The 22,478-nt window shown below is 41.3% G+C and overlaps 1 protein-coding gene across 2 annotated transcripts in view; it reads right to left on the reverse strand.

Moving 5' to 3' along the window:
- The window catches only part of XDH (xanthine dehydrogenase), a 54,044-nt gene that overhangs the window by 24,510 nt on the left and 7,056 nt on the right, over positions 1-22,478 (reverse strand). For both annotated transcript variants that reach the window (XM_074817747.1, XM_074817746.1), the window contains exons 3-18: positions 19,974-20,070; positions 18,652-18,760; positions 17,439-17,565; positions 16,532-16,593; positions 14,288-14,356; positions 13,352-13,420; positions 12,827-12,913; positions 11,377-11,518; positions 10,483-10,575; positions 9,582-9,733; positions 8,549-8,642; positions 7,609-7,718; positions 3,695-3,879; positions 3,010-3,184; positions 2,471-2,560; positions 1,652-1,821 (exon numbers count right to left, since the gene is read on the reverse strand). In XM_074817747.1, coding sequence (XP_074673848.1) covers positions 1,652-1,821; positions 2,471-2,560; positions 3,010-3,184; positions 3,695-3,879; positions 7,609-7,718; positions 8,549-8,642; positions 9,582-9,733; positions 10,483-10,575; positions 11,377-11,518; positions 12,827-12,913; positions 13,352-13,420; positions 14,288-14,356; positions 16,532-16,593; positions 17,439-17,565; positions 18,652-18,760; positions 19,974-20,070 — 1,831 coding nt within the window. The remainder of the gene's footprint in view (positions 1-1,651; positions 1,822-2,470; positions 2,561-3,009; positions 3,185-3,694; positions 3,880-7,608; positions 7,719-8,548; positions 8,643-9,581; positions 9,734-10,482; positions 10,576-11,376; positions 11,519-12,826; positions 12,914-13,351; positions 13,421-14,287; positions 14,357-16,531; positions 16,594-17,438; positions 17,566-18,651; positions 18,761-19,973; positions 20,071-22,478) is intronic.

A 22,478-nucleotide genomic window follows, 5' to 3' on the forward strand; every position in this document is an offset into this window, starting at 1 on the left:
TATTGTCTTCTGTAAATTGCCGCAATTTTTTTCAGCATGCTTGCTTAGATTCCTGAAACTCTGACAAAAACTGTGCCTGAAAGTAGCTGTTTATGCATCCCAGTGAAGTACAGACTTCTTTAAAAAGACATTAAATGTATGAATGAACTTTCCCACATGAACTCTTAGACAGCAGGAACTGAAGACAATGCTATTTTTCTTTGGAAAGTTCACTTTCCTGTGTTTCTGCAGTAATGCTTCAGAAACAATCCCCTGACAGTTTCCCTTAGTTGGAGATACAGAGGCAGATTATTTCTAATTTGCAATTGGTGGTAAAAATCTGACTCGGATGAAGTGGATGTTTTCAAAGGCAATACTTTGATCAACAAAATCATAGGCTGAGATCCTTCTGTCGCCTGATGAAATATTCTACTCTTCCTCTACAGAACAGAAATGTGAGTGTGCAACACAAATGCAAGAGAATGTGTACAGCAGCCTCTAGAAAATACTGCATATTGTGGTCACAGGCATAGATCTGACGCTTTCGCTATTACCCCATCTGCACTGGTAGTAGTAACAACACTTACGTGTTTGCAGCACTCATCAATGGCCACATCACAACACCTAAGATTTAACTGTGATGACAGAGCAATTTTTCATAACTTGGGAGTCAACTGCTACATCTGTGCATCCATGACCACCATGGTGCCTGTCCCATGTTAGACCACTGTGGGAAACCTCTGGACAGGAAGCCTGAACAGACAGGAAGTATTGCCTAAGGAATGAACAGCACATCCCAAGGCTACTGAGGGTGGCATGAGGCAATGTAACACAGTGTCCCACATCAAAGCGGTTGAGGGCAGACAAGAGCCTGCAGAGCCACCACAATGTAAGCACAATTAGGAATTGTGGGGGGCAGTCAGTCCTGCAATTAAAACTCATATGAGAATGTAGATGGCATTACCTGCCAGGATAGGTGTTTTAAATCTGGTTAGTCACTACTGTTATAAATTACGCATGTCATGTCCTGCATGGACAAGATGTTTTCAGAGACAGCTGCACGTCCAAATACTAACCTATCCACCTCGCTACAGCCAAGCACAAACAAGTCTACATCTAATAGCTGAAGCTAACTCACATAGGACCGTTATGGAGAGGGCTTGACCACAGCCAGTGCAAGCAAACACCATGCAAGGCAAAAACCAGAAGACAGTACACACAGCTGACTCACCAGCAGAAGTGCTGTGGCAGAACTCCATGTTACAACCTAAATTTTTAGGCAGATAGGAAATAGCATGTTCAACCTGCATGCTCTGGTTAGTAATTAAAATCACATCTCCTCAGACATTATGGTGCTCTTCTACCCTGCTCCTTTTTAATCCTGCATGCTTGAGTATAAGAGATAGGACATGCAAGAAGGTTATCTAGGGCTGAGGGCTTTGTGCTTCAGCAAAGCTCCAAGTTTGGTGTCAATTCCCTCATATTCCCACTGACACAGACCTGCAAGGCAGCTGTAACACATACAACTCGCCTCCGTGTAACAATGTGCAATAAACTGGCATTCCCATTAATGCAAAAATCTTTCCCACACCTACAACTTGATATGTCAATGTTTTCTAAGCCACCAGGCACCAGATACTCCCAACGTCTGAAGCACAGAAGCAACACTTACAGAATCTTAGCGTGGGCTTTGGTGCTGGTCACCAGCGTTAGATACAGCTCATTCTCATAGTGAGGGATGTCATCGCAGTAAACAGCTTCTCCACATGCTTGTTTGGCTGCTGAAACGTGCATCAAGGGCCGGCCCACCATATCTTCAACTGCCTGCCCCCTGGGCACTTCCTGGAGTAAAACACATGACTGACTGCTACTGCTTAGATTGAGGGGGACAGAAGCATTGATGGGAGAGCAAAAGGCACCATGAGACATTCTAGTGAGATGGGGAATGAGATGGGGGCTCAGGCCTGTAGGAAAGGAAAGTAAACAAGATGGAGTGGCTACACAGAAGGGGCTGTAGAGAACAAAGTGAAAAGGATTTGGTTTTTGAAACTGCTGCAGAAGAGAAAGGTTTGATGTGACAGCTTGCATAAAAGTTCTGAAGCTAGCTTCTACTCTCAAAGCTGAAGAGAACAGGTCATTAATGGAGAAATAAGGAAGAAGATATACCCTGAATCTGAAGCCTGAGAGATGCAAAGAAAGTCAGGCTGTAACTGGGGAAAGCAGAAGGGCAATTTCAGTTTGGATATGGAGCTGGCTGCAGGAGAACAGTGCTACCCACAGCAATTTTTATGAAGCTGTACACATCAGGAACAGTCTTGGGCAATGACAGGAGAGAACATTGTATCCTAAAGCAAAGTAGGGGACTGAGACCCAAATACAAGGCTCAGGAATGGCATTATATAAGTTCATGTATTGCTCATACTCAGGGAGACAAGAAGATAAGTTTGAGCAACAGAAAAGCCCGGGTCTACATCATGCAGGTACTACTTACTTGGAAGAGCTGGGCATTTGCAATGGGATCTTTGTGAAACAGCTCTGTAGCACTGACGTAGTTCGAGGGGACAGGCTCACACAGATTGTTCTGCCAGAGACATATTAAAGAACAATCATCTTCCCTGCCAGTCCCTTTCTCAAGTTCCCCAGTAGCCCAGGATATTCTCCATTCTGCATCCTCCAGTAAAAATAATTCATCTTGTACTGGGTGAAAGGCAAACAGGGCTCAGGCTCTGTGCAAAGAATAGCCACAGACCCAAGAGAGCAGGTGTAATGCAACAAAGGGGAGAAATCCAGGAATCATCCTGTGAACCCACAGATCAACATTCTTCCACAGCAAGGTGGGGATGTCACAAGGAAGCAGGTGGGAGGATACACGAGTCACTGCCATGCAGGTGAGGCGTAGAGTAGCTCTAACAGCTATTGCAACATGGATTTCGTTATCAGGTATGACTCTGCTTGAATCTGAACCCTCCCCACCAAGACAGCACATACAGGTCCTCCTTCCCCAAATCTGCCTTCCCTAGCAGCACTCACAGTGCCATTGTGGTTCTTGCTCAGTTTCTGAAGGACTGTCAGGTAGAACTTGAAGAAGAAGCTGAGCGTCAGTGTGCGTCGGAAATCCACCATCCCACCAGGCGCAGAAGGAGACAGATCCATCTCACCCGCCAGTAAGCGGCAGGCATCCTGCAGCAGCTTCTCATTCCAGTCTCTGCAAGGAAACAAAGGTGATACAGAGTCCTTGTTCAGCCCTAAATATTACCAGGGCAGACTAACTCTTTGGACATGGCAGCCTCACAAGCTCTCAAGCAACAGCCACCTCTTCTGTCTCTGTTTATAATATATGTGCCAGCTTTGATCTCATCTTGGGCTCATGTCATCTTCTCTAAAGATGTGGTGAAGCTATTGAATAAGAGCACAGGTTTCCCAGTCCAGTTTTAAAGAAAATCTGCCCACATCCAGCTTCTGCCCACTTCAACAGATGAGTGAATTTAGCACGGAAATGGCTCTCTGAAAGAGACTGACATGAATCTTTGAGGGTAAGGGGTACTGGAGGAAGCAAGGCATCACACAAAACACAGACTGCTATGGAAGTGTAGCTACACTTCTTCCCATTTCTCTTTCTGTGTACTATGAGAGAGGATTTAGGGTACTTGAACTGCTCCTGTAAAAACCAGCACAGTTCCATTAGACTGCCTTTCTATCACAGAAAATTTTCTACCTGCCAGTGAGCTCCTTGCAAGTTTTTAGTGCCAGGACAGTGGTAGGAGCCATTCCTCCATAGCTTAGTTTTATCTCCTCCACTCGGTTAGTGCCGTCTTGGAACAGGACTCTCATCCCACAGGTCACAATAGCAATGTCATCCTCCCGACGGGAAGCCTGCTTGAAAGCTGAGAAGTATTCACCCTAGAAGACAGGAAAATATTTCTTTATCTTGTACCTTGGCGTGCTTTGCAGTATAAATATGGACAATCTGTTAACCTATCTGTACATGGATAAGCTATTCCAGGGAACTGTATCTGGTTGGTTCATCTTGCAGGGCCAAGCAGGACATGCTTGTTCAGGCAGTGCTGTATATTTTCATATCATTCAATGATTAATTCTAATGTATTAGATCAGTGGTTATTAGCCAACCTAGGACTGTGTGGGAAATGAGTTTTGACAGAGATCTGCTTCTACCTGTCACATTTTTTCTGTATGTTGAGAGGAAGAACCAGGACAAATTTTTTTGCACATAAACAATCTTACAGTTCCTCAGCAACTTCTTCTGTCTCCCAGGCTGCTAAGAGGGAAGCCTAATCAGTAAAACTCATATCCTAAACCCCTTCCCTTCAGAAGTCTTTGAACTCTGCAAGAACTGAAATCAATAATCACAAATGTCTCTGTTCTAGAATAGACCAGACTAATTAATGTAAAACAAATTCAATCTGTTACTGCAAATACAATTCTCAGTAACTATCCTGAATACTCTGCTGCTCTCCACAGAGCAAGGAAATTCTTTTAAATGCACCATTAACTAGAACTCACAAAACTCAGCAGCCCTCCTATGAAGAGTGGCAGTAAATGTGAGATTAACACTCTACCAGTATACACCAAGTGATGGTGTCACCTTGGAGTCACAGTACAGTCAGTTTATCCCCTTGTCTGTCCTGCAGATCATGATAAATTGCTGTTCAGGCATCCTGCAGCCTAGGAGAGGAATCAGATCCGATGTCTTTGTATGGCCCTTCTGGAGAGTTTTCTGCCAAGTTTCTTCTCTAATAGCTTAGCCAAGTGACACTGTGCAACACAGCAGTCTGTATCATTAATTATTTCTAATCAGAAGTGGACAGCAATCTTTCATTATTGTAAAGAACAATTCCTCTATTGTTGGCAATGAGAACAGTTTCACAAGAGGCCTCTTTTGTGCATGGAGAACTTGTTACCAGAGATATAACTGAAGGGTGTGTTTCATTTCCTGAATTCAAGTAATTAGTAGGCAGCAAGCAGATAATAGCAGAGGAATGTCAGATGAGGACATCTGCCACTCTGCTTGTTAAACAAATTAGCTTTCAAAGAGGAGAAAAAGCAGCCTCTTCTCTTACTGCACACTTCAGAGAAGCTTTCCTATAACATGATTGCAACAAGAGGGCAATATTTGCCTTCACTCCTCAAAAGACACCTTAGTTTTCTTGGTACAGACACCTGTGGGACAAAAGGCACTCACTATTTTTCCTCACTAGGAGTGTAGGTAAGGTAACCATCACATCAGCTGCCTATATCTGCCCTACCTCTTGGTAAAATAACAGAGCATGTCCCCTCTAAACTATCACAGTGGATGTCTCTAGGTGTTTGCTATTCTCACAGGAAAACCAAGAAACCCTTACTGTTAAGGGCTGCATATTCAGGACTGAGATTAGTCTTCCCTCTCCCCTTCTGGACAAGATGCAACACCAGGTAGGAGCACATGAAGAAATCCACAGGCTCTAAAAGTCTCGTAGGCAGTATTCACAATTGCAAGAACTTTGTTTCCATGTCAGTTTTTTCAGTCTGCCACCATGGAATATAGAGATCAGTAATGGATGAAAGATATGAATTTAAAGGATGAAGTAAGACTTCATGACCACTTTCTGTCTCTTCAGCAGGGCAAAAATGGTGATACTATGAGCTTATAGTGGCAATACTGAGCAAACAGCAGGTTAAGATTGTTTTCCAAAGGTAGAAATATATAGGCATTGCGTAGTCAGGCTTTTTCTGTTTGAAAGCCAGTGAATGTCTATGTGATATAGAATACTGTTATCATAAATATTAAGTAACAGGGACAAATGTGATAGAGAAAGATGTATGCAAGGGAAAGGACATGAAAAACTGATGGTCACTAAGTAATAACACAAGTGGTGCGTAACATTTGTGAACATTACCTGGAACACAAGGAATGTTTTTATAGTCCAGAAGAGAAATAGGGTTGTTAAATACAGGATCTGTCCTGTTCTAGGAATGCCTTGGTATATACAAAAAGCTAAGCAGTTTTCTTTTCTGGAATCTGTTTATATTTTATCTTTAATCCAGTGAGTTGTTTCTTTTTCTAAATACTGTTTCTGCTCAGCTACAATCCCCTTACAAGTAAAGACACAAAAGTCTTTATTCTCTGAATATCTTAAGTATCTGACACCAAACTAGCAGGAGAAAAAGGTGTTACCTCCTCTCCCTCAACAGCCTCTGTGATAAAGCCTACTCTGAGTTCAATCCCCCTACAGTAATAATGAATTGTGTAAACTGTTAAATTTCTTTAGTCTAATTCTTTCTGTTGTTTGACCAGTCTTGCCCTTGGTGTAACAAGTCACATCAATTCAAGAGGTAACATTAGTTTTAAACAAACATACACTGAAAAATTTGATCTAGCTGTGTGCTGACACAGCCCTGCTTCCAGTTGTGAAGAATTCACAGTTCCATAAGACTTTGCCTGCCACATGCCAGCACCTTCAGGCATCCCCAGAAGAACTTTAGTCTCCCTGACTTGATGTTTGTGAGCAAAGATCAGCCAAGAAACCATGAAGTAGAGTTCAAAAGTTGTTTTAGTTTTTCAGATCAATGAACTGCATATAACCTAGGGATAAAGCCACTGCCCTGCTGGTAAACATTTGTTTGTTTTGTCAAATTGCCATATGACTGTCATATGGATGAAGGAATATGGTGTTTTCCACTGACTACCTCGAGCATGTTTCTCATTTTGGCAAAAAACAATGCTTCCTCCAATTATCACAAGATCAAAGAAGAATCACTCAGAAATAGATGGAAAGGCACCATAAATAAAATAGCTGTGTTCCCTTAATAGTTAGATACAAATATTAGAGAGCATAGACAAAGGCTTTATTTGTTCTATCGCATAATATGATGGCATTTCAAGTAAATCGGTGTTTCCATTTATAAAGAAAATGTGTCACTACACTGTGAATCCTTGCATCTTATAACTTGTAGCCTCAGGCCCTAAAAAGCCATAAAATTACAGTCTGATGTTCTCAGCCCTAAAGGAAGACAAAGAGAGTTTTACCTCTTAGACCCATCAGTTATGGTTCATGCTGCTACAGAAAAGAAGTGTTCATTTTTCTATTTGAAGGAAGTTTTGCAGGCTCATTTGAAGTTGCAAGTCCACGTTGTCAAAATGCCCCAATAATCAGTCCTTGTGGTTTCAGTCTTGCAAGGCAAGGATGCAGAAACTGAACTTCCCTCTTATTTGCACACACTTTTTCCCATTTCAGTTCACAGAAATGAAGCAGGAACCTTGGGAACCTTAACTTCACTTTACTTCAGGAACTGCTAGCATTTTTGCTGTACTATTTTCCAAACAGAATTTAGACCTCTGGGAACATCACTCTGTCACTTTTCATCATACCAAATGCACTCAAAAAGCTCCAGACAATAAAGTGAAATTTATATTTCTTGCACTAGAAAACTTCTTGGGCTTACTGTATTTTATCATAAAGCCCAGCTCCCCTTGCTTGTCAAAAAAAGTATGTTGCTAGATTTTCACCTGCTTCACTTGGGACTACATAAGCATTTGGAGGTCAGTCTCCAAGGAAAAAAGTGCCTAACACTGAAAATAACACTCAAATAACAGCATTTTAGCTCCACAGAATTCTTTTCCTACAAGCTTACCTTCTTGCTGTAGGGTATTTCAACAGAGAGAAGTATTTCTTCAGGCTTAACTATTGTCTTTCTGTATCCAGTGAAAAATTTCTCATCCATTGTGATAGTTCTTTTGCCCTCTGTAGAGCAAGGAGAGATCAATGGCAGATGAATAACTCAGATAAGAATGGCAATAATATGTGTGAAAGAGCCTTCAACCTACACAAATCACACCTGATACGGAATCAGTTTTCATTTTTCCACCCTCTTTCACCAAATCAGGATTTTCTCAGATTTACTTTGGTCCTTATGGAATCTGTGAGAGCTTCTGCCTACATACAAAGTTTTATTTGCACAGGAACTGATCAAAGACACCTCCCTCCTTCTTTATCTAAAGTTGAGCCTCCAGGTGATCCAGTTTCCAACATCCCAATGTAATTCCCTCTTTCCCCTTTCCTTAACCTGCACACAAACCAGTACAAGAGAAAGTCACTAATCAGACAGTCCACTTACTTCAAGGATCCTATTTCAAAAAAATTCTTCCTAAGAACAAATAGAAATTGAGACATCTGGCTTTCTTCATAGAAAAAAAATAAAACAAGTTTCAATCTTTATCTGGAAAATCCATGAAGGATCAAAGTATGATAGCGACAGAAACAATTTCATGACGATGTTTTTCATGAATAGACATCTTCAACCAGCTCTTCACAAACACCTGTCTGTAACTACATACACGGTACCAGAGATTCATTCTGGCACAGAAGTTCAAAATTATTTAGGAAGCCAGTCTTAGGCTTAGTCTTAGGACTTCAGCCTCAAAAAGGGCAAAACCTGTGAAGGTTCAGACTAAGCCTATCTCACGTAATGTTAACTTCCACTTTCAAGTTCTGACCTGACCTAACAATCCATGGCAGAGGACTGTTGACTATCCCACTCCCTTCAGTGCCACAAGGAAATGCAAGTAACTTACGATTTGATACCAGAGTCAGTTTGCTTCCACTTGCCATTAACACAGGATTTAAGTCAGAAATTGGGCTTGCTGTCATTATGTTCCCACCAAGAGCCTAGAGTGATAATATATGCATCAGATAAATATTAAAAAAACCTGAAGATACAGCATAGCATCTTGTAATCATACACACTGCACTAGAGGTTAGCTCTGCTTGAGTTTGCTTTGATAAAACCTTTTTGCTCATTCAGCAATTTTAGGCCTTTAATGAAGTGGGGAAATGTAAAACCCATGAAATCAAGTGCTCTCCCAATCAACACTAACATTTGCCCAAAATGGTTTTAGGAACAGTCTTTGAGTAATGCATCAAAACTACCTTATGCTCAAACCACATATACCCAACAACACCAGAATTCACTCACTATAGCTGCAATTAAGGGAAGATCCATAAAAGTATAGAGCATCTTTTCAGTAACATTCAGGAACCCAAGTTTTTTGGCCGCAATACAAATGTATGGCACAGTATCTTGTGGAACAGAATTTTTTGTTTGGTAAGTTGGTTCATCTGCTTGCTTGATATTTTTTTTCTTTTAGTATATGGAGTTTGAACACACTGAACCCACCCTTTCCCTTTAAAACTACAGGAAAATTTGCCAGACCTGATGCATTAACACTATGACTACCATAGTTGCCCTAGCAAAAATATACACACCTGCTTCTTTGAAGTTTGTCCAGCACTCTAAATACGTATTTGTTGAATTAGTCAAATCTCACTACAGTTTCCCCCACTTATCCTGATAACAGCAATGGAAGACCTGAACAACTGCCATGTTTCCCTTGCTTGCTAAATCTGTGATATCAGTGTAGCACAGGCACCAGCTGAGACCCATGTTGCTGTCAGTTCCTGGGGCTGGTTTATGTCTACGAGCTTCTTTGCCTAGGTTTGCAAATGTTCTTACGTGAGAAGCACAAGGCACACACACATTGGATGAGGCAGGCCAGCTCCTCAGACTGAGCTTTCAGTTCCAGGCCCTTATGCTCCTGAGTCACTTACAGCAACATTCCTGATCTGTGGCCCTGCAAACCACCGCAGCTGTTCAAGGACAGCCTGGAAGACCTCTGCTTTGTAAGGAGGAAGCTCTGCCACCACTTTCCTCAGCACCTCCTCTACTGAGCTCAGGGTACAGGCAGCGCCAAAGGTGACCCCTGTAAACAGACAAATTAAAAGAATTGTTGTTCTCCCAACAGAAGGATGGTTATAACTGTGTCTACAAAGCTTAGATTTAGACTGCAGGGTTTAGAGAAGACATTCAGTCACACTATTTTGTATGCTTGGTATGTAAACATCACATCCTCAGAACAATACTCACCTTTAAATCACAGCTCATGGTGGCACTGCCTCTCACATGACAGTAACCCACTGACCTTTTGCCTCAGTGTATTATGAATGATACTGCTCTCCCATAAGTATTAGTTTGTCCTTTGAGAAGTGAACTCCAACTCCTCTCCAATTCCCACACCTTAAACATGCTACCAGGCATTAGGCCACATGCACTACACTGTCCTAATTACGTCTAACTGTTTGTAAGGTCAACCTGTTTCCACCATGAAGATAAATGCAATACTTCGCTTAGACTGTCAAATCCAGCATCCTTCCCCCGGTTACTAATTTTAAAATCTTTCCAGATAAAAAGATTGCCCATTGAAGCTCATTATTAACCCAGTTAATACACATAAAGCACCATACATCAAACAGATAAAATGTCTAATATGCCTTCTAGTGAAAGCCCTCTGATTCTCAAATTATTTTCACACATCACTCGATTCCATTAATGGGAGAGACATTAATGAATACAGAAAAGAGTTTTTAATCTGGGTTTTTTCCTTCATATCCTCTATATTATTCCATGGAGTCCCTACTCACTTCACAGGCATTCTCCCTCTTTTCTGCTCACCTGTTTCAGTGTGCTGAACAGCGTTCATTTCAGAGATCCATGCTGGTGCTATTATCACTGGATACAACAAGTTCTTTAACCTCATCTCGATACCTTAAGGAAAAGTAAGACTCCTTCAGTTACACACAGATGACAGAAAACCTAAGTTAACTGTTTCCTGATGAAATGGCAGCAGGCCTGTTAAACAATCAGTTCATTGACTATCTGTTACACAGATTATATAAGGTCACAGAGATACCAAACTAAAAGCTGTTTTCCACTAATACCAAAATTCTCATAAGAGAGTTTTAGACACTCTTTTCTATGCCTACAATAACCTTAAATACACTGTTTAGTACTTGTGTAACCTGGCTATTGTTGTACATAATCCTTCAGGAAAGAACAACAAATACAATGAACCATACAAAGTTTGAGGATTGTCTCCTGAACCAATTGCTCAGGATAAAAGAATTACTAAAGTCTGAACTCTCCTCCTCAGCACTTATATTTGCAGACATATATAATTTGGGGGAAAAACCATAAGATTTTAAGTCTTGAGAGTTCACTCACTGAAAAATCTTTCAAAATGCAGGTTTCACAACTGAGTTCATTTGATTATGAGGACATTTTACGCTGTGCCACTCCCTTCTTCTCGACATTCCACAAAACTAGCACAAAAGCTCAGAGGTCTAGATAAGGTTTTTTTTTTCCCCCCCAACACAGCAAAGAACAGGAAAAAACATTCACTGTGTGATTAATTTACCTTTGAAGAAAATTTGTTCTACGTACAACCTGAAGATTAAACAGCTATTTAACAGCAATAGCATGAAGGAGGTTTACATTTGCACTGTTCTCAGAAATACTTCATGGTAAATTTTCCACAGGCTCATAATGAGCATCAGCTCTTCTTCTTACCCACTTCCGTGTTTCCCACAACGAGCTTGGCATTGGGGTACTGGGATTTGAGAGCCACCAATTCCTTAAGAGTTGTAGGCTGGATCCACATCACACGCTCACCTTTGAAACACAGCTGTTTCTGCTGTTTGTTACTCTGAGTCTGCAAAAATGAATTCAGATACTCAGACCCTGCATCAAGCCAAGAATCCCTGTTCACATGTTGCCCATGCCTGTGCCAGGCCAGGCTCCATCTCAGTCAAGTTACTGACAGGTGGCTGTGATATCCACACTGTTGTTGGCAGTTAGCCATTCCCCATCCTTCTGCTAGCAGTGACAGGAGTCTTTTTCATGCTGACAAGTGTTTTCTCTTCCTGATATTGCCAGGTGCATCCTGCTGCCACACCTCCTCAGCAAGACCTCTGCCAGAAAGCTCCATCTGATCAAAGTTCTGGCAGATGCCTGTGGCTTCAGCCATCTTACAAGTAATGGGTTTTCCTTTCTCATCTCACTGAAAAAATGTCAGTCTTAAGCACTGCTGAATTTGAGTTACCAGCTGTATGGCCAGATTCTGGTTCCCTTTTTAATTCCTTCATTCAGTGACCAAAGAAAACAGACTAACATGGCTGCCTCTCACCAGCATCAGATCAACCCTTACACAGGAGAACACCTCAGAGAAGAAACAGAGGGGACCTATCTCAAGCTAAATACATATATTATGCTATGGTCTGTGAGAACTTACTCACACTGTAGCTCATGACACATTTAGGCTGGGTGCAGCAGCAGAACTAACGATTGAATTTCAGTTGTTTGTTAAATGTGAAGGAAGCTGTAAACATGCCATGTGCTGGGCTAGATTCCTGGCTGGGACACATTTGCTTAGGGGAAAACTACCCCAAAAAAAGACAGGAATGAAACACGGAGAGAAACTAATCTCACCTAACTTTTGATGTCAGTGTGAGTCAGCCAACCTCTACTCCTGCTACACTGAATGGAGAGAAGTTGGTGCTTTTAGGAAGTCCTCTATTTGAAACATATCCCATAGGTCCTACTTCTCTTCCTACACTATAAAGGGAGCACAGGGCGATTAGCTCAGATACAGCTGTATTTGGTGTAGAAGTTCACATCTGACCTAGTAAATTGAAATCTAGATGTCAGCAACTGTTCCACCCCTGGATAGGCAGTGACCAGAAAGGAAGTGCAACCCAAGAGCAGGCATGTATGGTGAGAAACAGAGAGGAAAGCCAGCCAGCTGGGGCAGGCACTTGGCTTGCATATCTTTTACACCACCCTGGCTTAAATGCCTTCCCTTTTATAAAACAGGGAAGCGATCATGCCCATGCATTTCTTTCATCAACAGCCATCTTTTGCATTGCCATTTCCTCGGGGCAGAGACACTGCAGACACTCAAACCCTGTGCAGAACAACAAAACCAACGAACCACATACTATTTCTTTTTGAATGAACTTACCATTAATTCTGGTGGGAAGATTGGCTCCTGTGTAGGGTCCAGTGGCTGGAACTCGGAAGAATTGAACAGGCTGGAGGACATCATTGCCTATGACAGAGAAAATGCAAATGGCTTGGTGGCAGAGGAGAAAGCTATCCACATACAACTCTAACTCATTCCTCTTGCCAGTCGAATCCCTATCACTATTTCATGGAGCAAAGAACAGCAAACACAATGAAAAGATGCCACTCAATCCAGGTTCTTCAGTTGTATTTTTCTGATCACAATGCATGTCTGGTCAGAAACCTGAACCCTGAACACTCTAACAGATTTTTGCCAATCAAAAGTGACATCACTTTCACATTGGCATGTTAAATTACATCAAAGGTACCTCTTTCGATATAAGACCAGCGTAAAATATAAACTAAACTGCTTTGCATAAATACAGCTAAATTAAAGCATCAGGCTTTGGCATAGAATAAGCCAGACCTAAGACTTCAAAACATCAGAAACAGAAAAGAAACTAACTGTTGAGAGGCACCTTACCACATTGTCTTCTTTTCCATTCATGCAGCAGCCTGGACCATTGGCTTTTCCTCCACAGCAGCCCCCATTCTGAAGAAGAAACAAGCATGCTTCAGCTATTCTACACAAACTCAGAACATTCCAACTTTTACAGGATATATTCCTCCCCTTTTATCAATCTCTGGATTGCAGAAATTTGCAGTAAAGTTTTTCCTTAATATACTAGTTTGACAAAAGTACTCCAAGCAGTCTTTACAGAATCATCTAGGTTGGAAAGGACCTTGAAGGTCATCTAGTCTTAATCGCTGAAGTATACCACTCAACACTGGATGCTTCTTAACAAAGAATCCACAGGAATTCACTGGAATTTCCTGGCACAGAATTTCATTATATTATTTTTCCTAAATTCATTTGATCCTCACACTACCTTATGCCCTAATTCCTTGTTTTCATCCCTCCATTGTTTGCACCTCAACTGATGCATAAAATGTGATTAACTTTCTCCCTTCAGATATTCCAAAAGGTTCCAATTGTACAATTTATTGGAATAGTGATTAAATTACTTCATTCACCATTGCACTGCTAAGTTTAGGAAAGATCATGCTGGAGAATTAACTGGTTTTTAGATCTGTTTTCAGAGAAAGATGGATCACTTCAATACACCAGAAGTTGGTAACACACTGCTTACAGTCGCCACCGTGCTATTACACAGAAGTGTTACATGTCACAGATTCAGAAGGAACATATCTAGCTCACTGTTGTAAAACCTGCGTCACGATGGCTAGTCATGCTAACCAGTTCATACGCAGTCACAGTGTCTTCCAAGAGACAGACATTCAAACCAGCTCAGATGGCTCTGAATAGCTGCACCACAGCAGAGCCAGAGAGGTGACTAATACATCAAAACTCTAATACTATATTGCAAATTGATGTTATGGCTTTTAAAATTCAGCTTACCATGCTATTTTCCCTCTCACTACGACAGCATCCAGTGCCATTGGCTACTCTGCCACAGCAATTCAAGTCCTGTGGGGACAAAAACTGTTCTGAGAAAAATGTGCAGATTGCAAGGAAAGGAAGTAACCCTGGTTTCCTTTTGAGATAAATTAATCCCACATTTATTATATCCAAAGCAGAAATGGGAAATGGAAGGTGCTAAGCAAGTAGATGTTTGCCTTGCCAGTGGAAGGCAGTATCCTGCGAGTGGTGGCTAGCTCATGTCTAATCTACTGACAGACCTCTTGTTCTGGTTTAGAACTACTCTGACCATTCAGCCAGTATCTCTGGTCCAGCTGGAGCTGTGAAGAAATACTCAAAAAGGGACAAGCACATACAATACAATATCTAGTAACCCTCAGTAGCTCTCCATCCAGGTACCTGCTCAGTCTCCCCTGGAGCCTGTGTAAGTTTTTTGTTCTCACAACACCCTTTGGTGAGTCCTGCAGGTCAGCTACCCGGTATGTGGCAGACCATCCGCCTTTGTTTGTTTTCAACCTGACTCCTACTAGTTTAGTTTTTTGACACCTTGCTCTTGTATTGGAAGAGGCAGCAAACAGCAGATACCTGTTCATATTCCACTGGCTAGTCATGATTTTGTAGATCTCTATCAGAGGTCAACACAAACCACTATATGGGCTACGCAGTGCCCGTTCCCCTCCCTGGTATCTTTTTTCCAGGCTGAAGTGTCCCAGCCTACTTAGTGCTTCCTTGTATGGAAGCCAAATTACCACAGACATGATCCTTATTCCACTTCTCTGAATCATTCCCTATTCTGATATACCCTGTTGGAGACAAGAGGAACAGAACTGCACAGAGTACTCAAGTGTAGGAAGAGCCATGATGCATGGCAGTGTTTTCTGGTTTGTTCTCTACCTTTTGAAGTGTTGTTTTGACTGCTAGTGAGCATTGAGCTGATGCTTCCATGGAACTGTCTACCACGCCTCCAAGATCACCTTCCTGTATGGTAACAGGAAGGTGATCTTGTGTCTGCTCACAGCCTATCATGTTGTATGTGAAATGAGGACTGCCTTTCATTCTGTAAATTGTTTTGCATTTTTTTTCCCTGAATTTTGTATGCCATTCTGTTCTCCAGTCTCTCAGGTTCACAAAATCCTTCTGAAATTCCTCAAAGTCTGTGGCTATCCTCACTACCCAGACTAACTTGGTATCAGTTCAATTACTTTCTCACATCACTGCTCACTCTCCTTTCTACCTCATTTACAGATATCTTGGACAGCCTTGCTCCCACCACAGGTCCCAGCAGAACTCCACCAGTGACCTCCCTCCTTTGCAAAAATACATCATTTTCTCCTACCTGTCATTTCCTGCCTTTTAACCAATTTTTCATCCATACAGAAATCTTCCCTCTTACCCCATGGTTGCTTATTGTCTTTAAAAGCCTTTGGTGAGACACTGTTGAAAGCCTGTTGGAAATCCAAGTAGACTATATCGACTGGGTTTAGCAACCATTTGTAATGGATCTCACTCCTGCTTGTATTCTCTTTTGTTGATCATAATTCTGGATAATAAAATGAAATTAATGGGCAGCATTCTAAATTCTTTACTTTTGATATTTAATACCAGTGTAGCATTGTAAGTGGCTAGTCATCACTGAAGTACCTAATGATCTACTTTTCTTCACAGCCTTCAGCAGCCTTTCAAGAACAAAGGGACTAGAGAAAACTTATGGCAAAGCTTCATACCTCACCCAAACCAGCACATGAGTTCTGGGAAAGAGCTATACAGCAGTGACTTCAACTTCTTTCCAGAGCTATTTCAGGTCTGCAGCTGATCTTTCAAGAAAGCAACTTTCTCATCAGATTCCACCACAGTATGTCCCTATTCATACACCATACCTTTACATTTTTTCCACATCGGGGATCATCTTTAAGCTGTATTATGCAGAGATGCTGAGTTTTTCAGAGACTTACAGAAAAGAATTAGTCTGATTACCTGTGATCCAAAGAGGTACCATCAGGCAGATCTTTATTAAAGTGCTCCACTTCCAGAACTGGAGTGAGTAAAGGAGTTGGTCTTCCTGCATTACTAATGCATGAAGCGCATACAAGGGGTCAACAGTTGGAACTAGGTTGTTGTGGCATGTATATTTCCTTCCTCCCTATTTCAGCTCATGGTGTGTTTTAGTAACAGAGAGAAAAACAGCCTTCCAGATTTTTTTTAACATTATCTGAAGCCACTTACTTTAGCAAATGTCCTGTATCCTTCCAGAATGGGTCTGTACCCTGTACACCGACACAGGTTCCCTGCATTATCAGAGCAAAAGAATAAAGTTTTAGTGTCATTTGGCTGAGAGCTTCTCTTCTTTTAGAACATTTTATTGTTTCTCACAAAAGCATGTCCAATCTAGATAAAGCTAATGAAAAACTGGGAGGAGGAAAATTTCAGTAGTAATCTTGCAACAATCCTACCATCCCTTTTTATTGAAATTTTAACTTGAAATTCATTTAGAAAAAAAAAATCAATATGGCTTATTCAGTATTCATTTACCTCAATTGTGTGTGTCTGATCAGTATACCAACTATCCAGTGTCCTGAATTACAAAGAGGTTGCTTTCTTCTGCATCTGATTTCCTCTCGGGTCGCTGCCAGAAACATGGTAACATCTCTAACCTCAGCAATAACAGCAGCCTCTCAGATGATTTACACGGCTGGATTCTGCCCAACTCCACCATGTATATTGCTGCCTTGGTCCTTTATTTGAGGTTGGCTGGCCCAGATTCTCCATCACCTCTGCAGGCTCTTGTGACAGCAATGAATAAACAAAGAGATGTGGAGGCTCTTACAAGCTCCCCAGGGACAGGCTACCTTTTGTTTTGTGTTAAGCTTAGTGTGGTCCTAATCCAAGACGGAGGTCACTTGCCCCTGCTTCAGGGCCAGAAATGAACTTCTGTGAGATTTTCCACAGGCCATTTTTTGTTTAATTCATAGCATCAGGCCAGTCTCCTACTGAAAAAGCTAGTTTTTAACTTTCTAACAATTGGCTATCTTTAATGAAATACATTAAACAAAGGTGCACCTCCATCACATTTGGTGAAGCAGATGTAATGAAAGCAGAACAGGTTGCATCTCTGCAGAGCTAGGAGTATTACCTTGGAAAGCATCTTCTATGTCCTCCATTTTGGGCTCAGGTTTGTTCCGAAGCAACGTATACATGGACATGACAATGCCTGGAGTGCAAAAGCCACATTGGGACCCATGACTTTTTGCTATTCTCTCCTGAGAAAAAATAACAACCATCAGCTCACAATATCAAGGTGAGTTCATTGTTGTGCTTGTTTCTGTAACATCTCTATGAAAAAAAATTCTCACCAGAGCTAAGACTATCATCAGATGTTCTCTGATGAGATGGTCAATTAATCTGTGAAGCAGACTTCAAAAAAGAGAACACTCTAGTTTGCATCTAGCCTTTGAACTCCCAATGTAACTGAAAGTGACTGGAAGCCTCCAATGAGATCAGGAGTTCTTCAGATTTACTGTACTAACAAGGTTGGGGCTACCTGTATAGACCTGAGTTTAAACTTCAAAGCTTAGCTGTTAGAATCTTCAGGGAAGGTAAGGAAAAGACGACAAGCAAACAAAGGTCAGATTAGCTGCCATCCATTCATGCGTGTCTAACTTATTTTTCACTTTGTTGTTTACTGTCTAGATAGATATTGGCACAAGTCTTACCCACTGTACAGAGATGATTCATAGTTTCCCTTAAAGAAGCAGTATCTCTGACAAAGCTGAGGCAAGTCTGCTTCCATAAAAAGTGCATTATAACACCTTGCTAAGAAGAGCAAGTCTTCACATTCTTGTCACTCCTCCCCACCAAGAATATTTAGGGACTCCAGAAACATTGCTGACCCAAACCTACTGTACTGCTGCAGGGAAGGTTCCTAACTATGTGGGATGAGAAACCAAGGTCATTCATGGAAGGCTACGGGAGAGGCAAAACCTAACTCAGATTTCCTGGCTCCAAATCGTTATATGGGCTTTCACCACAACACCAGTCTTCCCAGTTCCTGGGATTTGGTCCAGGATGTGGACCAAATACAACCATGTAGCCCTAGAACAAAAGCATTAGCAATTCAGCCGGGATAGCACCAGTTAACTTGTTAGGGCATAAGAGAGCTGCAGCATAGACCAGGGAATTTGACTCCATCACTTAGTCACTCCTGCAAGTAAAGACTACTCATGTGGAAAGTCAAACTCCTGCCTTCAACATTATGATGGAGGTCCCAACACCCTGGAACATAATTAATTAACATAAGAAGAAAACATGAATAGTGGGTTTTAAAGGTACCAGTATGAATAGCTTACCTGGGCTGGGTGCAGCCTGGATTTTGTGTTTCCTATGCCTTCAACAGTAGTTACAGCTACATGATGGAGGGCACAGACAGGGAAGAGACAAGCATTGGCAGTATGGTGGCTAAAAGAATAAATTAAGGTCATTTCATTTGCCAGTGCTGCTCAACAAAGGAAAAAGGGAGCAGAAGGACTGAAGAGCACTCAGAAACTGTAACAGTGGACACAATAGGAGAACTTAAATAGATGTGATACAGGTATTAGTTACAAGTCAAATCCTACAGCACCTACTCAGCCAAAGTTCTCAACAACTTCACTTGAAGTTTAAACTGAGTATGCACCGTAGGATTTGACCTAGAAATAACAACTTTAAACATCCTCATTGCATCTTAAGCTACAGAACCCACATAAGTAATTTACAGGGTCAGACTACAAATACCAAGACGTTATACAGCTGGCCTGGCCCACTTGCAAAGTTACATTAAGAGCATGGAGCTCTTGGTCTTTTACCAAGGAAACAGTTTCTAGGTAGTGTACATGAGGAAAAATCCAGGCTGAAGGTACAATAGAATAATACTGCCAAAATTCTTATAGGAACTAGCTACTTTATTTTATTTCTATCAAGACAGAATAATGACCCTAAAGATACCCTATTCAAGGCCACGTTACCAAGCAGAACCACTAAGTTAGATGATCCCAAGTTAAAGTATCTCTAAGCATTATTCCAAATATATCCAAGATTTCAGTGCTTTCCATTCCCCATAGTAAAACTAAACTGGGGCCTGTCCCTCTGCCTCATCCTCTCTCTATTCCCCTTTTTGTTTGATTCTACTGCTTCATTTGTCAATTAATTAAAAGAACAGGAGGAAAGCTTATGTCTCAGAAAATAAGAGTCATTCTGAAGTTTACGATAGAAGCAGAGAAAAAGTGAATATCTGCTGGCATACAGAAACCAGATTATTGTAGTAATACAATAGCAATAAAGATTTTGTCACAGTAATCATCATTTGGGTCATCACAGCAAAAAGTTGTATTATATTGCAAGAAAGGAACATAAAAGTTTTCTGAATTGGGAAAAAGCAGATAGCCTGTGTGCTAGAGTTAGTGCAGATATTTTAGGGCACAGTGAAATAGTTCCCCATCAGCGCTGTGCAATGCTGTAGGAAAAAATACCTTTTTGACTTAGCCTTCTGAGCTTATGTTCTGAAAGTGAAAAATTATGCTTTGGCAGAAACATACATTATATAACTTTTTTTTAAAAATAGTACCACGTCTGGAATGTCAAGAACCTGACCCACTTAATTTCTCTGTTGAAGAGTTCAGATTGCAAAGGATACAGGATTTTCTTCCGAAAGGGATCATACTTGGATATCATAACAGTGCAAGCACCACATCCACCTTCTCCACAGCCTAGTTTCGTTCCACATAGGCCCACTGAGAGAACAGGAATCAAGGAAAACACAAAGAGCATTGGCAGAAGCCAGCTCAAACAGTCAATCAAGGCTTAGCAACAAGTTCTTGCTAGAAACCAAGCACTCATTTTTTCTGTTTAATAACTTAATTTAACATAAGCAAAGTTTCAGATGCTGGCATGTGAGCTTTGAGATCAACACCCAAAGCCCTAATAAGGAGGCAGTCCATGTTCCAATTGACTCTTAGAATAAACAAAAACTTTCTGAACTTCAACAGTTCCCACTTTCCATTAGACTCAGAAAACGAAATTACGTAAGGGAGACAAAGCACTCGGTAATCACTGTTCAGGCATGCAGCCACATGCCTGATATGCATGGTGACATCTCCTTCAGCACCCCTCACCAGGAGTGGTTGACTTCTTCCTACACCTGCTGATTCCTACCACCTAGAAGGCACCCAGACAGGGCAGTCACACAGTGCTACAACTCACAGTTTAGCACTGACATGAGAGCTGCACTTGAACTGCTCACAATGTACCTGCATCTCAAGAGTCATGGTCTGGCCAACGTAGCCTCTCTCTTGGCCCCATTTATGATGGCTTCCCCATTGCTAGGGACAAAACCAGCCAGGCACACTCCCTAGTATCCTGGTTCCCATAAAACCACAGAAGGGAGACACTGAGAGCCAGAACTAGCAGAGATGCACAGAACCTCTGCACAGACATTTGGGAACTCACAAAGCATATGGACTGGCCTAAGCACATTCCTCCACAGACTGCAGAGAACATGTCTGTACTTTACAATCAGGCATTAAATCAGATGTTCTGCAAAGCGATTTCAGGAGAGAATTCCTAGAGTCACTTCTGCTTTGGGTTCCTTCACTCATTAGAAGGTAATTAGACACTGTTTTTTGTTGTGAAGAAGGTTGACCAATGCTAAGAGACTTTTGTTAGGAAAAGAAGAGCTGCTTTCATTGGCAATGGAAACATGCCTGTGCTGAGATAATCAGCTTGGGCCTGTGGAAAAGCAACAGGCATCATGATATAGGGAACTGAAATAATCTTTTCCTTCACTGCAAAGATTCTGGAACTGACTGTTTTCATAGAAACATAGAAATGATAGAATCATTTAGGTTGGAAAAGACCTTTAAGATCATAGAGTCCAACCATATACCTAACACTGCAAAGTTCACCACTAAACCATGTCCCTAAGCACCATGTCTACTTTTCATACAGTCGTATGCCTGCTTCACAGAAATACAGCTTTCCCATGCCATCCAATGTGTCTCTTGATAGAAGTGCTAATCTGGCTCAATAAAACATGTTTCTCAAAGTATTTGTCCGACCCTAACCAGACATCTACATAATAAGTTCACCAGAATGTTCATGTAGAATATCAGAAGGTTTAAGAGCTCTGATTATCTCTTTACAAACCTATTTGCATTAGATATTAACTAGCTCAGATATAAAAGGTCTATCGGTAAGAAGCACACACAGGCACAAGAGTCATGCCACTTGTTTTTCCTCTTGAACTTTATCCACCCAAGGTTCAGTCAGACAAAATATGGCTGTTGATAGTTTTGCTGGAAACCCCAAAGAGGAGTGTGATTTATATCCTGATACATCTTTCAGATCCCAGAGAAATAGAACATGGCAGCATGGTGAAATAAGTACGCATGATTCTTTTTAAGTAATACACCAGCACAGATGTGAACAGTTTTGCATATGTACACACCCAGCTGGTCAGACAAAAACTTAGAAAACATGGAATGACACTACCTACTGAACCAGACCCAGTATAGCCAGCCTGGTCATCACAGTAATAGCTACCCAGCTCCTGAAGCTAGTCTGACTCATGTGTTGACCAGTTTCAAACAGGAGTGAAATGTGACTGCTTGCATCCACTCATGTAAACATGGCCACAGTATGTGGTGGGAACCCCTGCCTCTGAGTTTGCATCCTTGCGTCATCTGATAAATAGGCCACAGGATAAGCAAGTTATTGAATATTAATTACCCAGTAATATCCAAATTATTGGATGATAGAACAAGCAGCTCAAGTGGCTGAAATGTTTTGGCCAGAAAAGTCTTTACAACTTGTGTGGAACAAACCTAAATTTCCTTCAATTTTATTATCTCAATATTGTTTTCTTTCCATCATATTCTAATTCCCAGCAATTCTGAGAGTTTTCCCTTTAAAGTATTAATAAATTAGTTAAAATTTATTTAAAGTATATTATTTAAAATTTGCTATTGTTTAAGCTTGGAATACCAGCTGTAATCTTTGCCAGCAAGAAATACCAGACCATGCAGAGCACTCCCTCTTACACTCTGTGCACAAGCTCTGCCTAGTGCTCAAGTGACAGGCAGAACAGTAAACAATTATGAAATGCTGTAGGCATTTAAAGCCTTCTGCAGTTTTTTCTGACACT

Source organism: Strix aluco, chromosome 3, assembly GCF_031877795.1.
Source record: "Strix aluco isolate bStrAlu1 chromosome 3, bStrAlu1.hap1, whole genome shotgun sequence".
Taxonomy (NCBI): Eukaryota; Metazoa; Chordata; class Aves; order Strigiformes; family Strigidae; genus Strix; species Strix aluco.